The sequence below is a fragment of the Barbus barbus genome (genome assembly GCF_936440315.1).
Source record: "Barbus barbus genome assembly, chromosome: 34".
Lineage (NCBI taxonomy): Eukaryota > Metazoa > Chordata > Actinopteri > Cypriniformes > Cyprinidae > Barbus > Barbus barbus.
In genome coordinates, this window is record NC_136762.1 from 13,461,339 (window position 1) to 13,480,250 (window position 18,912).

Sequence of the window (18,912 nt, forward strand, 5' to 3'; positions counted from 1 at the left end):
CGTCTGTCCGCCGTGCCGGCGCTCATTCAGTAAAGATTTAAACTTAACACAGACTGTCAGGAATTTTCGCGTGAAATTGGGCTTTTATGGAGGAACGAAAGTGCACCGCTGGAAAGGGGGTGGAACGTGGCGCAATAATCGGTTTATCTCGATTACTGTATTTTCATAATTGCTAGTCCGAAATTGAAATCGAAACTGAATTCGATTAATTGCACAGCCCTAATTAAAAGCATATCTAATTAATTGATTTTTAGAAAAACATTATTATTATTATTATTATTTTAATTATTTCTTTTTTTTCCAGATTTATGTGTTGTGTATTTACATTTTTCTGCTAAATAAATTGTGGTAAATAATTTTTCTGGTAAATATTCTGTTTTTATGATCATTTTGTTATTAGGAGTACTATCATTACACTAAGTAATATATTTCAGTCACAGTTTCTTCAAGTTAAACCAAACTTTTATTTTGACTGGTTGCTGTGAAGACCTTTTAAAGGGGACCTATTATGCCCCTTTTTACAAGATGTAAAATAAGTCTCTGATGTCCCCAGAGCGTATGTGTGAAGTTTTAGCTCAATATACCTCACAGATAAATATTTATAGCTTGTTAAAATGGCCACTTTTAGGGTATAAGCCCAAATGCGCTGATTTTGAGTATGTTGCTTTAAATCCAAAAGGACTGTTGCTCCCGGAGAAGAGGGTGGAGCTTCAAGAGCTCAAGCTCCGGCATTAGCAGTGCTAGCCTTTGCAAATAAACATTCCACTATTAGTACAAGCCTGTTATCTTTACAGAAAACTTACTCTGTTTCAAAGTCAGCCATCTGATTATACTGTGCATAATAAATTTGTGTTTATGAATTACACAAACAGGGAGCACTGCGGGATAAAAATAACAACAGTGAAACCAGGCGGAGACAATGATATCTTTAGCAATTAGCCTTACAGAGTGCCACACTCCAAAAAGTGATACGTTAACTTAACTTAAAAAAAATGTATGAAACCCGTTGCCTTAAAATTAAGTAAATAATCATTTTAAAAAATACGTTAAGTGAATTGTCAAGTTCACAACTTATTTTTTAAAATTATTTACTTAAAAAATTTTAAGGCAACATAATTTTTTTTTAAGTTAAGTCAACGTATCACTTTTTACAGTACAAGAAGCTCTTTCAGAAAGGCAATTTGGAAAACAAATGCGTGATACTTTGTCTGGAGCTGACGTTCGCACACGAAGTGTTGGTAAACGAAGTGCTCCTAAACATTTAGGGGACTTTACAGAATTTTTTCCGGGATATTTCCTTCGAAAATGAAGTTTAACCACAGTGTCCTGGGCTCAAATGGGGGGAGATTATGGCGACTCCTATGTTCATTAGTGCATCCCAAAACACAACACTTGTTAAGCCTCTTTGGCGCTGACATTACATATAACTCCAGTAATGGTGGACCGCAGCTTCTCACGCAGGGCTGTGTTTATGCTAATAGGACAGAGAGCGTCACAAATGGGCAGGACTTTTTCCCCTCGGTGACGTGAACAGAGGGAGAATCTGAAACCGCTCGTTTGGAGAGACTGTTCATGATTTATTGGTTTTTATAAAAAAAAAATATTTGGTGGATTTTTAACATTATAGGCTGGTTGTTTTCACACACTGCAGCCACACAACTGTTCAAACACCTTATAAAAGTGATTTTTGCATAATAGGTCCCCTTTAAAAAATTTTAAGTTAACCTTTTTAGTTGTTGTTTTTAAGTAGGCTTATCCATCCCAAATTTGGCAAATTCCGTGACATTCTGCGTTATACAGTAAATTCCTTTTTTGTGATTGGATTTCGCGATTCCGTCCGCATTTTCCGCATTACGGAAATCATAGGGCCCTACCATTGGCATCAATGTTTAGGCAGCTTTTAGTGAGTATACTAGTGATGTGAAGTACAAAAATAAAAAAATCTCTAAAGTATGAGACATTTTTCTTAAAGTTGAACATTTTTGAATGCTATTATAAATTTGAGTTTGGTATAGAATTTTTGCCAAACAGGAAGTGAAGAGCTGGACCTTTGTCCTGGTGTGGTGTGGTCTTAGGTAGTCGTGTATTGTAGCACGTGTCTGTGGAGGATCTATGTTTGTCTGTGTGATGTCTGGAGTGCTGCACTGATTTGTGGGCCTCACTGAGCAGCGGGAGCCATTCTCGGTCCTATTGTCTCAGAAAACAAATAGCAACAGCTTTATCATTAATCCAAATAAAGACGAGCCGTAAAACGATCATGTCCCAGTGCAAACAAAAGCCAAGCGGATGGAGTTCATGATGGTCTCATCCAACAGGCACAGCTGGGCTCTGCTGCTTCATTGAGAGAACTTCTTGATTGACCTTTTACTTTCTACATCTTCATGGCTAAGTGTTGCTGTTTTTGAGTCAAAAGACCAAAGGACTGTTCTTTATTTTTGCTTGGTAATTCGATTACTAATAATACAAACACTATTTTGATTGTTGGAAATATTTTTGATGTTCTTTTGTTATTGAGTTTGGTGAAGAATGCAACTAGGAATTTCCCCTTCATTGCAGGAATGTCTTTGGAGTGGCTGAAGAATGGTATGTTATTCCCACTGTTCCTTATTCCTTAGAAGAAAACCGCGAATATACAGGAAGTCCTCTATTCTTCTACGCATTGACCAGTATAGCCAGGATGTCCTGAGATGGGCGTGAGGAAGCCAGAATAGGGACGGTACAGACCCCGCTGAAACAAACATGTAAAAATAGTCTATTTTCAGCTCTCAGTCTAGTCAGATGGTCTCTGTCAAGACAGAACCAGGCCTGGAAGCACTTTTTTTTTTTTCTGGACATTTGAAGTCCAACACTTAGGGTCTTAGTCTGCTCCGTAGTTGAGTAGTCAGTGCACTTCCTAAGGAGTCTGACATTTTTTAGGGCTGTCCCACTGTAAGCAACAAATCTAGGGAGTGAAATGAGACCACAGTCTATTTTGGTATTTGTTATTAGGTTAGTATCATATATACTAGAATCATTTAAAATTAGTAGAGTTTAATTCATTTGACAGCATTTGCAGCATAATATTGATGAAAAAGAATTAAATAAATCATATAAAATAATTTGTCCCTCTTTTTATTAAAACGTAAACAATATGCATGTTAACCAGTTATTTTAGTTTACTATTACTATTATGTTATCCTATTAAATATAAAATAAAGTATTTTAATTTAATTCATTTTAAGTTTGAGTAATTTTTTTTTCTTCATTTTATTCGTTTCTATTTACATTTTTGTTATTTTTAGTTAGCTACCAAGGAACAATAAGTGTTTTAAGGTTACGATTTTCAATTAATATTTATTATTATTATTATTTTTAAGTTATATTCATATATTATCAAATATAATATATTATATTTTTATGCCTTTATTTGGACAGGACCATAGAGAGCAGACAGGAAATCAATGGGTAGAGAGAGAGGGGAACGGGATCAGCAAAGGACCACGAGACAATTCGCTGTTGCGCTATTGGCACAGACAAGATTTTCAATTACTTTTTATATTTGATTTTAGTTCAGCTTTATTTCAAATACTGAAAACTATTTTTAATAGTTTTAGTTTTAGTAAACAGTAACAACACAGACAGTAACATGATTTTAGTGTGAAAAACATCGCATACTTACCTTTTCTGTGTAACTTTATATTAAGTAACTTTGTTTCCATGAAAGTTGAACAAACCCTAAAGCGACTTTAAAAATAATGATTTAATCTGCTTTACAACTCAAATAATGCATAGCTTTAACAAAACAACATTAAGCTTCATATTTCTGCTTTTTCAGTCCTTTAAAATTGAACCCTGTTTACTTCCATTACAAGTGCCTCACAGTAACCGTCATTTGTTTTTTTCAAGATAACAAGGGAGGAGTTAAAATTATTTTTTGTGGTAATCAACATTATGCCACAAATGCTGTTTGTTGAGGATATCTTGTAAAGACCCCGATGCATTTTTCAAGTCATTTTCAGTGTCTTTGAGGTAGATAGTCTGCCATTAGTACAGCTATTTCAGAGTCTTCAGCACTAAAAGCTCTTGCTGACTCTCCCGCAGTGAAGTGAGTGTGGAAGCATCATCATGGGTGACATGACTGACCTCCAGCAAGGTTGCACTCCATGACACTGTCTACAGAAGTGTTACAGCTGTGCACCAGATGCCCCCAGACCCTTATACACACACAGATTGATGCAGACATTCTGACACCCAGCCTCAATGTGCCATCATGCTGTTTTACAGGCAATGTGAAAGCATGACTTTGCGGTTAACAAACCTCAGAGTTCCATCATTACTAGTACTCCGTGGAGGCTGCATCAAGACCACAAGTATGCTTTTATTAGCATACCGGTCTTTCATGAGTTTTTCCTGCTTACGCTTCTAACAATGTTGAAATAAGTTGTATTTTGCTAATCACAGTACTTCTCATCACGATTAATAAACAATCCTAAATGTCAGTTTTGCAATATGGTTTTGTAATCACTGGCTGCAAAGCCTAGTACATCGGGATTGTACTGTAGTGTTCTTGTCTCGATAGATGGAGCCAGTATGGCCCTGTCTCTGCCGCATGACTGGCCCACAGCACCCCAGGGACATTCTGCACCACACTGCTGTACTTCTGTTCTTCTCCACTTAGAGTAGACTTAAGTGGAAGAGATGTCAGTGAATGATTGTTTTCAACCAGAAAACGTTTCACTGAATGATTGTGGCACTTTTGAATGCTGTATTTTAGAGCATAACTGCCCACAATCCAGTTTCTGCTGCTGTAGACTCCTGTGCTGGGGTTAGGCAAAATTCAGAATTGAAGAACAATTTTTTTATTTTTTCCAGTTCAGAGTGTAAATTTAAATTCATACCAGCAAGTTAAATTGGAATGGCAGGAAGAGAAATGTATTTACTTAACTGTCATGTATCTGCCTGTGTATATCTGTTGTTTTGTTGTAGGGCTGCAACAACAAATCAATAAAATCGATTATTATCAATAATGAAAATCATCGACAACGATTCTTATTATCGATTAGTCAGGTCTGCCCACAGTGCATGTACAATTTTAGCACTGAATAACGCATTTCTATGAACAAAATGCATCTAAAAAATAGTGCAATAGTGCAGGAAACAGAATGAGATGCTGCGGGAGAAGTACGTGTCCCAAGCTGCCCAAAACATGACGATTCTTTATTTTAAGCTTTAAGCTAATGCATTAGCATAATGGCTTGCCCTGTCAGGCGCTTTGACAACGTGTGCGTCCTCAGCGCAAAAACTTTCAGTTTACGGTCATATCCTTATCCAAATGTCAGAAATTCACGTGAACATTTCCATTTTTGCATAAAAGTCTGTCCTTAGTAAAATGATTCACGTAAACCCTCGTCGGTTATGTAATAAATGAACGTAAAGAGTTGAGAATGAAAATACATGTGTAACAGTAAATTGGATCCGTGCTGCTCTTAAAGTGACAGCGGGCTATATTCCTGCTGCTGACTGTGTGCTAGTCAAACAACAATAGACAAATTCAAAATCACTCACTGCTCTTGACTTAAGGACTTTTGTAGCTTTAATAAGAAACAAAGGGAGTTTAATTCTTATAGTGAAGACTATGCTGTTTTATTTTACATTAAGTTATTCAATTTCTCTAGAGGGCTGTTAACTGAATAGCTACTTTAGACTTGCACTTAGCACAGTTTGCTTAATTTATCTTTTTTATTCTATTGTATTCTTTTGCTTTTTTTATTACTGGCATTGTATTCCTTTGCTTTTTTAATACTGGCATTTTAATTATTTTCAATCATTTTTAGGAACTTTTTTGTTGTTGTTTAACTAATATTAGTTACTCTGGTATTCTGCTGTGGTATTGAGAATTGTGACATTTCGCTGGTCTCTAAAATGTAGATGTCAAACACACAGATGTTTCACACAGGGCCATCTGGGTTTGGATTTTGTTTTCCCTTCATAAAAAAAAAAAAAACCTTCATTTAAAAACTGCATGTTGTGTTTACTTGTGTTATCTTTGATTAATATTTAAATTTGTTTGATGATCTGAAACATTAAAGTGTGACAAACATGCAATAAAATAAAAAATAAGGAAGGGGGCCAACACTTTTTCACACCACTGTATTTGATACATATCACTATCTTTAAATAAATCTTTTATTTAAAGTTTTGGTCATATGGCCCACTATTAATATCGCAATAGTGATTACAATATTGACCAAAATAATCGTGATTATGATTTGTGTACTTTTGATTATTAAAATTTAATGAAACCATTAAAATGCAATCCAGAACATTTCTGGAAAATACAGAATTTGGTATAAATAAAACTGAATTTGAGGAGAAGAAAAAAAAACCTTTTCGAAAAATAATGAAACTTAATCTCAAACTTTCTGAATGGAAAGGAGCCTTGCTATCTTAAAGATATTTAACAGTTAATGGAGAATTTATGAAACCTAAGAGATTGCTATCCCTCTATTAAAAGTCCATTCCAAAGGTCCAAATAAAGAGATTGTGTCTCTTCAAAGGATTAAAATTGCTTGATTCATTTGAATTTCCTTTTACAATCTCTCTATGACCTTCAAAGTTTTGGTGTAATGGACTTTCAATGGAGGGACAGAGGTATTTGTAAGTGTCATTAAAAATATCTTAATTTGCATTTCAAAGATGTAAAAAGTCTTTGATGAAAATGACAAGTTTTAGTAGAATTTGGAAGTGATAAAGTCAAGAGAAGAACACCTCAGCCAAGTGAATGGTTAAAATAGCCAAATAGCACCTGAATAATCTGATTGGCCAATATATCGGTCTATCACTAACACAAATAATGTGTTTTAATAAACAATCACTGCTGCCACTTCCACATCCTAGAGTACATCCTGCCAATCCTTATTTTAAAACAGCTTCACAACAAAAGCAGCTCAAAATGATAATGCTCTCAGAGGACATATTAGATGTTCCAGACAATGCATGTAGCACAGCTTGCCAAAAGACAAGAGAGAGCGATAGACAGTGGGGTGAGAGTCAGGGTGACTGGCACAGAATACTCCCACTGACGTGAGGCCATGTAATGAACCATAATGACTACAGCGGGGAGGCTGACTAAGAACTATACAGCCAAGCAAGTCCCTCTTGTTTGTAGGTAAAACCCAAAATAGCACAGCAGATCCACTCTGGTATGGGATGGAGGTGCTCGCCAGCAACCAATCTGCAGAAGCACATGATTAATCGGTTGGTTCTAATTGTTACGAGACGGTCTGTTACCAAATGGGCAAGAATCACTCCAAACTAAGCTAAACAAATCTTGAGTTTCCTGGAAGTGCTGCAACAAATCTGGCCTATCAATGAGAGTTAAGACTATTCCATAGGAAAAATCATTAGGAAGCCCTTCACAAACATGTGGTTCCATAAACAGGCAGGGCTGATGATCGCTTTATTTTTCTAAGCCCATTACAGCAGAATAGTACCATTAGCCAGACATTAGTGCCTGAGTTAAGATTTATCACAGACACAAATGCTGAACCTGAGAAGCTGGTCCATCCTTGCTGTAGGCTATACAGCTCATTTTCTATCATGTAAATGCAGTAATGATGAAGATGATGATGATAAATTTGTCAGGCACCTGTAAGTCAGTTCAGCCTGCAGAAGTACAGCTGCTCTAGGCCATGACTGACTACAAAAAGTCCAGGGTCTGTTTCAACAAGTACAAAAACACCTAGGGACTCCTTTTAACACTCTTCATTCCTAAACCCAAACGATCATGTGGCCAACATTTTACAAAAGTAACAGTCAAAGCCGTCATCATTTTTCTCAGCCAAACCACTGACAAATACAATTTTTTCTGTAAATACAACAGATGTTTTTGATTTAGAGGGGACTTAATTTAATTGTAATTTGTAAGCTGTAAGAATAGCTGTTTGAGCATGTATGTGTTAAAGCACGCTGACATAAGTCTGCTGTCAAAGAGTTTCTGAAGGAGCTGACGCAGTTACTCAACAATTTATACTTCTGCGTCGGACCTACGCCGTAAACTGTGCGTCGGTTTTCATTTATACTTCTGCGTCGTCGTCCGCGTCGATGTGCAGTACACATGCGGACCGCTAGTATGCAGTGTCCACGGGCATGTTGCTGGTGTAACCCGCAGGACCACGGCAAAAGCCGAAGAAGCAGCGGCTCGTCGGAGAAGCCGTGACGGCGGCATATAAATATCAAATCATTACGTTAAATCATTATTTAAAACTACAAAAAGGGAACAACAATGGAACAGGAGAAGTTGGCATTCTTTCAGTCTCCACAAGGACGTGTACCATAGCAGATCAACATCTGATGTATAATGCTACGTACTATAATAAATAAGAAACTTGTTCTTCGCTTTGTTTTATTTTAAATAAGGTGTAACGTTAAACTATATTACAGTGCTCATAAACGCACACAAAACTCAAGTGCATACGGAGGCAGGGGTTCTAGCAGACCAATCACAGCGTTGCGGTCCGTGTAGAATTGACACGCCGTTAAATTTTTGGAGAGGTGCACGTCAGGTACGGCATAGGTTACGGCGCAGGCCTGTCCGTTTCTGCGTAGGTTCGATGCAGAAGTATAAATTAGGTTTAATTGTACATTAAATACTGATTATCTGCAGTGTAGAAAGAAAATGTTGCCAAATTGGACAGACACAAAAACAACAATGACTTCACACAGTGTTAACAGCATTTTGGGTTGACAACAGAATTGTAGCAATACGGATAAAAGGAAAGCTGTTACATGTGTAAATAGTAGATCTGTTTACTCTAAAACGAGTTTAATGAGTTTCATGTCAGAAAATGGCTAATATCACCTAGATTATGATATCATTACGTACCCTAGAAAATTGTACCACAAACCTTTCAATAAATATGAATTTTGCATTTAAGCAATGTAATTAAATAATTTAGTTATATTAATTTATTTAATAATTTCATGTTATTTTATTAAATCATTATTCAATAAGCTAAATGTTATTTAATATTTACATTTATTTGTCATTTTAATTGATCATTGCATTTCTATCACAATCTTGTAAACCGACAGCAATGTTCTCGTGAACCCTTAGAGGACTGAGCCCAGCAAAGAAAAATACAGTAGCTGCAAAGAGACCATTAAAATTCATAATTGTCAGCAAACAGCAAACTGAAGGGAATAATTATTAAACAGTCAACACCTTTCTACACCACACAAAGACATTGAATGATTCAGAATTTCAGATGCACTCTGATTCACAGTTTCAAAAGCTCACTTGTGTGTCACACCTCTCTGTTGTGCACGCTCATATTTCACAGACAGCTAGAGAATACCGAATTATCGAGGTCTCCTAACTGCATGTTACTCAGCAAAAAAATATGTTAATTGAATGTACTGTTTTACAAGCAAGCAAACAACACTGCCAAATGCTAGGAATCCAATGAGTTGTCAAAGAGTCCTACATAATGCCCTCAGCGGTTACTTTAGGAGGAAGCTTTGCAAGTCGTCTCAGCATCAACATGTGCAACTTGGCACGACAGCAGGCCAGATTGGATCCAGCCAAGTAGTGGCACACATGCTAGTTAATAAAGACACAACCTCCACCCATCCTAGAGAAAATAAAACATTTACGCCAAAGTGCCGTTCTTATCTGGTATCCAACAAGGAAGCAGCGCATAACATGACAGATAAGTTTCAATTGTTTCCCTCTGTCAAGGAAAAACGAAAGAGCTGTGCCACCCATTCATCACACTCTTTTTTTCACAAGAAAATGCGCCTGACCAGTGTCAACAGCAAGTGAAATTTATAGTTACATACCAAAACTAAATTGTGAACTGTGTGCTGTTGCATGTGAAATTTCCATGGGGAAAATTCTGAATTTACTGTGCCCAACTATTACACAACAAACTGCAAAGAAAAACACAAATAAAACGGTTTCAAAGCCTGTCATTAAAGTCATCACTAGTGGAAAGCTGGAGGAAGAAAAGATTCTGTTAGACACATTGTGACAGATGTTCATCCTGGAAAGGAATCCGCTTCCTGTTGCACAAGAACATGTTCATCTTAAATGATGTGCTTGTACTCTCCAGAAGAGCCAGTTGGCTCCACATGTGTAAGAGCTGGGCAAGCTTGTGGGGAGCTGCCTGGAAAGACTGATCATGAATTAGAGAAGAGAGAGAAAGTGTGGACTTACGTCAAATGCTTCCCGGCGCAACCCTTCGGTGTTCCTCAGCCAGCATCGGCTCAGCTCGTTTAGCTCCAGGATGGGCTGAACTTTCAGCCGAACCGTGTCACCTGATTGCCGAATCATCTCCACGATCTCATCCCTGTTCTTGTTCTCCACATTTCGCCCATTGATCTCCACCAGCCGGTCTCCAGGAACCAAACCAAGAGCCAGGTCCTTGGTACCAGCACCTGGTTCTGCAAAGTGGACCACTCGGCGATATACCCCTCCATCAGTGCCACGGTCCAACATGGTGGTGCGCCGCAAGGAGAACCCAAAATCCCCAGTGTTCCGCCTCTGAAGAACCAGCTCCCGAACTTCAGGCGTCTGCGGTGGCACGACAGCAGGCAAGCAGAGGTCTGCTGGAAACGTCTTATCCACAATCTCAGGAATCTGCACCTTTTTTCCAGTAGAGGGCTGTTGCAGATGATGTTGAAGACTTGGCTTACGTTGGGGGTCAAAGATCTTGGTTTCTACCTGTGGAGATGGGGCAGCCGAGTTCTGCCCAGAAGGTGTGGAACCTTCAGATGGACTTTCTTCTTTATTCCTCTGAGAAAAGGAGAAGCGTTTCATGATGGAACCCATTTGCGAGTTCTGCATAGCGAGGGAGCCGAACCTGGCCGCCCGCTCCTTGACAGAGCTCCTGTGGCCATCTTGTCCGTAGTCGCCCTTCAGATCGTCGCTGGAACTGGCCGCGCTGAGCTGATCTGCATCCAGGACCATGCTGCTGCGGTTACTGAGGCCATCCGACTCAATGTCGGTCAGGTTGAGCTCAGTGCTACTGGCGACTTTAATAGGTATCGGGTTCGAGATCTCCAACTTGTTCTTGGAGTCCCGTTTGGAGCTCCGGTTGAGGTTGAAGAAACCCCGTCTCATGCTCATCTCATCCAGGCTTCGGAGCTCAGCTGCTGACATCCGTTCCCTCCGGTCTCGCTTGTCTTTTTTCTCCTTCCTGACGCCATCCTTCTCCTTGTCTTTTTTCATCAAGTTGAACATACTGTCCCCAAAAGTAATCTACGTTCCACTACAGAAGCACCAATGTTTTCACAAGTAAGCAATTTTTCCATACAGAGACAGAGTGGCTTCTGTACATCCAGAATGGATTAATTATGGCTCTCTGGAAAGAGAAAAATAACATAACATCTATAATTGTATCATTTTTCATGTTTCTCTGCACAATTAGACTCTTTCAGACGCCAGTCAAGTCATAATTTCCTACCGAGCTACAAATGCCTTACAATATGCAATCATTTTGTGAAAAAGTAAAGCCAAATTATGTAGAAATCAATAACTGGCCTTCACACAAGAAACAAACTTCTGTATCATAATGTGGCATGACGGTATTTACCAGGAGTGTGTTTCGCAAAAGCAACTTACAGTCGCAAGTTCCATCATTTCCATTTGAGCTCAATGGAACTTGCAACCATATCTAACGATGCTTTTGGGAGATCACCCCAGAACAGCAAAATTGACTGGTTTTAGAATAATGAAGATACTGTATCATTATTTCACTATAAGGATGTGAAACAAACAGGGTTTAAGGCATTAGTGAGGTGCTATGTAAGCCACAGGGCTCTAACATTCCTATTTTCCCACCAGCGGGAGACTTCATCATCCAAACAAGTTCCATTAACAAGGGGCCAAATTCTTCCCCATAATACAGGAAGGCAATTCAGGCAATTCTTCCCCATAAAAGGCTTTATGCAACGCACACTTAATGCAATGTGATACTACCTACTCTACTAGTTATAGTGCTATTCATAATTTGAGTTCAACATTAAAATACAAATGCAAAAAAATACTAGTGAACGAACCCTAGCTTGTATAAACAATTAAGGCATCAACATTAATTATGACAATAATACTACTAATGCTCAGTGCATTAGTTATTCTCATTTTCTTTCAAGCTTCATTTTTGCACCCGGACCTGGGGTTTTAAACATGCTCATCTTAAAAAAGATGGTCTCCTATAAAAAAAATTCCATGGTAAAATTCAACAGCATTTCTTTCAAATACAACACTTCTGTAACATAAATGTATTTGCTATCACTTTTAAACAATTTAATGCATCTTGCTGACTAAAATTATTCATTTAAAAAAATCTTATTGACCCCATAGATAGATAGATAGATAGATAGATAGATAGATAGATAGATAGATAGATAGATGCAATACTGTTGTTTATAAACAGATGGACTTGCACTTGACCGTTGACATGAAAGGAAAATGAGGGCAACGGTGTTACAATATAATGATGAAGAATTCTGTTACAATGTAGAAGCCTGCGGTTTGCTTACAATGCATCATTGACGCATTAAAGGCCAGACAGATAAAAGCCAGGCGAGAGTCACTTTGAAGAGAAGCACGTTAGGACGAGAAACCTTCGTATATAAATTTACCCGGTCAGTCAACCGGAGAAGCGAGAGACTCGTCAATCATCTGCGGCAGGAAAGCCAAACGCTAACGCTCAAGATCAGCCGCTAAGCCTTTAAATTAGCTGGACACGGACTGAGACTGTTAAACACAGACCACCAGAGTGTACAGATTTTAGCGAGAAACTACCGAACCTATAAACCCGTAAGGTCGCTAATGAACAGTGAATGTAACAATCCTCCGGCTACAGTTAGCAGGTCAGTTAGCATGAGTAAGTGGCTGATAAGGGTCCTTTCTTCGCCTCTATATCCAGCAGCGGACTGCTGTTGGTCCCAGGCTCACATCCCTGACATGAGATTTTACCTACTGGTACCTACCTAATAACTGGATATTATCTCGTTTACGGAATTTAAACAAATTATAGACATAAAAGTCGGCTGCACTCACCGCTGTGAGATATCCAGTTTGTTGGCTGGGAACGGTATTGTTTCTGTTCGCTCTATCCTCTAGATGGGCGCAGCTGAACATGAGCAGTAAATATATAGTGATAAAGGCGGTAGGTTGGCCTCATGCTGCTTATTGTTTAGTGAGAAGAAACGGCGACACCCGCTGCCTGCGTTAAGAACTACAGCTGCTGAAGTCAATGCCATAGGAATTGATTGGGATAATAATAGAATAATTACAACCCATTGTCTCGTTTTGCTTTTGGTGGTCATCAGCTGGAAAATCATCTCATCAGGGTCTTGATTAGGTATGGGTAATGGGTTATTATCAGTAACTAAAACTGCTGTTGTTCATTTAAATAAATCTGAAATTAAATATAAATATTTGACAAAAAACTTAAACAAAATGAAAAGTAGAACTGTTGCCTTGCAAACAAATTAAATTCAGTTTAACCTGAAACATTTATGGTAATAAATTGGTAATAAATAAAAAAAAGCTAAAACTAAACTAAAACTGCAACTGAAATAAAAATAGATGAAACCTAAATAGTAATTTTCAAAAACACCTAATAAAAAGACAAAAGCACAAAATGCAATTACACAACAATTAAAACAAAATCAAATGAAAAATCAAATAAAATCTTATTTATAATATCAATAAAATCTATTTCATTTGAAGCACTGGAATTACTAACTGGCAATAAATAACTACTAAATAAAAATAAATTAAAATTAAATTAAATAGTAATATTAGTAAACTACTAAAAATGGCAAAAGCACATAACAAAATTACACAATAATTAAAATAAATTTAAAATTTTTGAAAATTTGAAAATAAATAAATAATTTTTTCCCATGTTAATAAAATGCTAATTCGTATTAATAAAATAATTAATATTATATAAATAATACTAAAATAACACAGGTATCGGTCTTGTGGGCTTAAACTTGGATGAGATCTTGGGGTCATGGTCTTCTTAATTAGATCACCATCTAATGCCTTACTTAATCTATCTTTACTTACTTAAACGATCTAATGTTTAGTTTCTAAATACCATCATATATAGCTCTGTATATGTGTTGGTACACAAGTTTGACAACACTTGTGAGGACCTTTTTTCTTTATAAAATGACCTGACAAATATAGTGACACATTTGAAAAATAAGTTTGCAATTTGAAGTGCTCATCGACATTTAAAATGCTCACAAATCAGCCAAATTATATTTTGCTTTCTTCTTGTAATTACTTTTGAGCTTATTATGTTATTAATCATAATCATGTAATTTTGTATATTTTATTCATAGTGCACTATGGTCTAACACAATTATTCAGGTGGATGGGGTAATTTGTGATTTTCGCTTAACTGGTTAACATTTTAACTTTTCATATTGTAAAATGTAAACAATTGTTTTTAAGTACGTCATTAAAATTAATGAGAAATAATGGTTAGAATTATACTAATGAGATATAAGACAGGATGCATGATACTATCAGCGGCACAAAGGAATTCTTAATCAACATTATATGAGACAGTTTGAGATCTAGTCAGACTAATGGCATCCATTCATTTAATTTCACTAAGTTAAAATGCTCATTCCTCGCCTACAAAGGTGTTACATACAACAAGAATAATAATAATAATAATTTTCTTATGCTGCTGCAAAATGGATTTTACTAATAGTAGCCATTAGGTGATGCCACGAGCAGTCTCTCACAAGGGAAGGAACATCTCTTTGCATCTCTGTTGTATTCTGAAATATATTTGTATCAATGCAAAATAATAACATTGTTCCATTGTCTACTGAGTTAAGATGTGACCCTGGACCACAAAACCAGTCTTATGTAGCACAGGTATATTTGTAGCAATAGCCAAAAATACAATCTATGGGTCAAAATTATTGATTTTTCTTTTATGCCAAAAGAAACTGTTCCTGTGCCTGGCAGTTCTGGTGCTCAGCGTCGACCAGACTGTAACAGTTCAAAGACGGAGTGTGCTGGATGTGAGGGGTCCAGAGTGATTTTGCCAGCCCTGCTCACTCTGGATAAGTACAGTTCTTGGAGAGTGGGGAGGGTTGTACCAATGATTCGCTCAGCAGGCTGGACTACTCTCCGTAGTCTTCTGAGTTCAGATTTGGTAGCGTAGCTAAGTGCAGAGGACAGATTCAGTGATGGCAGAGTAGAACTGTTTCAGCAGCTCCTGTGGTAGGTTGAACTTCCTCAGCTGGTGAAGGAAGTACAACCTCTGCTGGGCCTTTTTGACAATGAGTCTATGTGAATGTCCCACTTCAGGTCCAGAGAGATGGTGGTGCCCAGGAACCTGAATGACTCTACTGTCGTTACAGTGCTGTCCATGATGGGGAGTGGGAGGAGAGCAGGGGGGTTTCTCCTGAAGTCCACGATCATCTCCACAGTTTTGAGCATGTTGAGCTCCAGGTTGTTAAGACTGCACCAGACAGCCAGCTCTTTAACCTCCTGTCTGTAAGCAGACTCGTCACCGTCCTGGATGAGTTTGACAGAGGGGTCTTTAGATGTGCAGTCGTTGGTGTAGAAGGAAAAGAGCAGCGGGGAGAGGACGCAACCTTGAGGGGTGCCAGTGCTGATCTTTATTAAGTAAAGGTCATGTTCCATGAAGATATTTTGTAAATTTCTTTCCATAAATATAATAAAACTTAATTTTTGATTAGTAATATGCATTGCTAAAAACTTCATTCGGACAGCTTTAAAGGCGATTTTCTCAATATTTCAAATTTTTTGCACCCTCAGATTCCAGATTTTCAAATAGTTGTATCTCAGCCAAATATTGTCCTATCCTAATAAACCATATATCAATGGAAAGCTTATTTCAAAATTTCAAAAACAGTTTAAAAAAATTGACCAGGTTTTGTGGTCCAGGGTCACATATGTTCTCTAAACTGCAGAATGACAAAGGCTACTTAAACAACCGCGAAAACATGTTAAACAAGAAAGCCTACAATTTATGAGAAAACTATTTGGTTGGCTTGCTTTTTGTATACTAAGTAGTAGAGAAAGGGACTATGTATGTTTCGTATTTTTGGGAAGGGGTTTTCAAACTTTTTTTGTCAGCCGAACCCCTTTGACCAAAAATATTTTCTTGAAGTAGCCTATAGTCTAAGATCCCCTGAGATTTTAAGTAAATATTTCAAGGATTTGACAACCCATTCAATCAATGTTCAATGTCTCCTGATATTGGTTATTGGTTACATGATGAGAAGGTAAACGAGTACAATATTGTATTATTTTAAATAAGTGTGTCATTTTGATTGCTGAATGTTTTAAAATGATTTATGCATTTTCATTTGATTGATGTTTTGGCAAATGTAGTGCAGGATTTATCAATCATTTTAATAAATTTTCTCATAAAATAAATATTTTTTTACCGTATATACATATAAAGATGGCCAATAGACGTATACTAACTGCCACATAACTATAGTATCGATACAAAATTTGACTGCGAGAGATTTTCATCGTCCTCCCAGAGGCCCAGGGTTGCCAGATCACATTTAGGGCTTTTCAGAGATGCTAAATGATTGGATGTTTCACCATGACCACTCCATGCTTCATCATGACACTCTTATGGAAATATGATAATATTTTGTTATTATCATTTAAATCTGTCTAATTTTTAAATTGTGTGTCATAAATCAATATCTCAGGACAATGTTGGGGTTTCAAATCAAAATATGACTTTCTGTTACAAAACAGGACGTTGATTTCATACATGTCCTGATATAAGGACACCGGGACTAAAAGTATTTTGGGAGGCATAACAAATGAATAAAGAAATTATATTTCAATATTCTATGAAATAATATATATCATTATGAAAATCTTGTTAATTATTACTCCCATTTTTACACTTCTTTTTTCATTACGTTTCCCCAAAAACACATTAATATGCAAATTTAGTTTATAAATACATTGTATATAATGAGAAAACCCGTTTATGGCCATTTCACACACATTTTGCAGAAAGATAAGTGGTATGTCGAATCATTCTGTTATAACATAGTTGAGAATCATCTTTATACAAAGTTTGGTAAAAAAAAAAAAAATCTGGAAAACTAAAAATGTATTGGTGATTTTAAAAATCAGTTGTTTTTGCCTATGCATGTTCATTCATGGTTTTTTATTTTTTTTAAGAAATTGAGCTCTTCCGAAGACATAGCATAACTTATGAATGAAATATCATTTTTTATTTTTTATGGTTTTTTACATTGTTTTTAATGCTCTAAACAATGTAAAGAAATTTTTAAAACTATTTTTTTTTCCTAAAACTTTTTTCTCGGGTCTTAAGGGGTTAAAGTAGCCCAGTTCAGCGTGAAAAGGGAAGACTTGGCAACTCTACAGCGGTCGTTTTTTGAACTACATCGGGGTTGCCAGGTTTTCACAACAAAACTCGCACAATTACTACAGTTTTTCTCGATTGCTTTGGCACATTTTTCGAAATAGTCTTAACATTCTCTAAACTGTGAGTGCAAATGTCACAACTGTTTGCTGGAACTTTATTGCATGTCTGCAAAATATAGTTACTCACCCAAAACATTTAATTCATGCTTCAAAAGTTATCGTGTCAGTAATTTGGCCAAGGCCACCAAAATATAAAGTATTTTTGTCATCGTGTGAGCCACACTGGTCAAAATGTTTAGTTGTTTTTTCACCATGACAGTCAACCATGGAAATGAAAGTTTAAAAAAAAAAATCTGATATTTGTTGAGAAGAGTCAATAGTACATAGGAAAAAAAAGTATATGAACATTTGTATTTATACAGTACATTTATTTTTGTACGAATGTATTACATGTAAAGTAGTGTTTAGTGTAACAGTGCTCTCTGTTACAGTAGTATTTCCTGATGTAAACTATGGCAACAGTTTGGATGACAGTTACTGTACTGAAATACAGAAGGCTGCACTTCTTATGTATGCCATATTCCCTTTCAAAAGTACAAATTTACACATTACTGTATGTGGGATATTGATTGAAAGAGACTGTTTCAAAATGTTTGAATTATTGAGGTTATGGTCTATCTCCCAATTTTTAGCTGCACCCTTCAGCCATTGTAAGGCCATGATTGACAACATTATTTCATCTGATATGCACCTCTGTCCTTGGCCTCTTCTTCCTCTTCCTCTGTTTTGCCTCTGTACATTTACATGCATCCTTACTGCTCTTCTTCCTCTCGGCTCTTGTCCCTGATCGTTTCTGGATGTTCATCCATCGTCAGAATTTGTAACTTTTGTGTTGTCCTCGGTCTATGCTTTCCAATTGAAGGGTCATGAAATGCACCTTTGAGCTATTTCAGAGAATTGGTTTATAATTGGTGGATCTATATTCTCTTCATTAATGAGAGTAAAGATTCACCTGCACAATTCATGGCAAATTTACAAAAAGTCTAATAGAGATGTGTAGAAAATATGCTTGACAGTTTATGACAACTAGATCAACTATTTTGCTTTTAATGACTTATACGATGAACTAATAACTAGATGTTTTGAGGGGTAAGACAATAGCACAGAGAACTATATAATACATTTTGAGCAACATGACAATAGCAACTAATAATGTAGGAAACAGCAGACAAATGTACATAATCAGTTGCATGAATGTACAAAAGCAATCGCAACTTATTCAAAAGAATGAGAAACTGCTTTTATGATGTAATCATAAAATGTAAGAAAATGTAATTTATTTTCTGAGAAATGCACCAAAGCAACTGAGAAAAACTGTAATCAAAACACAATCCGTTTCGAGGGGTACAAATTGCGTCCCTAGGGTAAAATACACGTTTTTTGGTGGTACAATTCGTGTTCCAGGGGATAAATATCACGTTATTGGGGTCGCATCAACC

The 18,912-nt window shown here is 36.8% G+C and overlaps 1 protein-coding gene across 3 annotated transcripts in view; it reads right to left on the reverse strand.

Annotated features, from left to right (window-relative positions):
• Window positions 1–11,302, reverse strand: part of LOC306853981 (unconventional myosin-XVIIIa-like) — a 121,356-nt gene extending 110,054 nt beyond the window's left edge. For all 3 annotated transcript variants that reach the window (XM_079391726.1, XM_079391725.1, XM_079391727.1), the window contains exon 1: window positions 10,196–11,302. In XM_079391726.1, the coding sequence (XP_079247852.1) occupies window positions 10,196–11,221 (1,026 nt within the window). In that variant the 5' untranslated portion in view covers window positions 11,222–11,302. The remainder of the gene's footprint in view (window positions 1–10,195) is intronic.
• Between the last annotated feature and the right edge of the window lie 7,610 nt (window positions 11,303–18,912).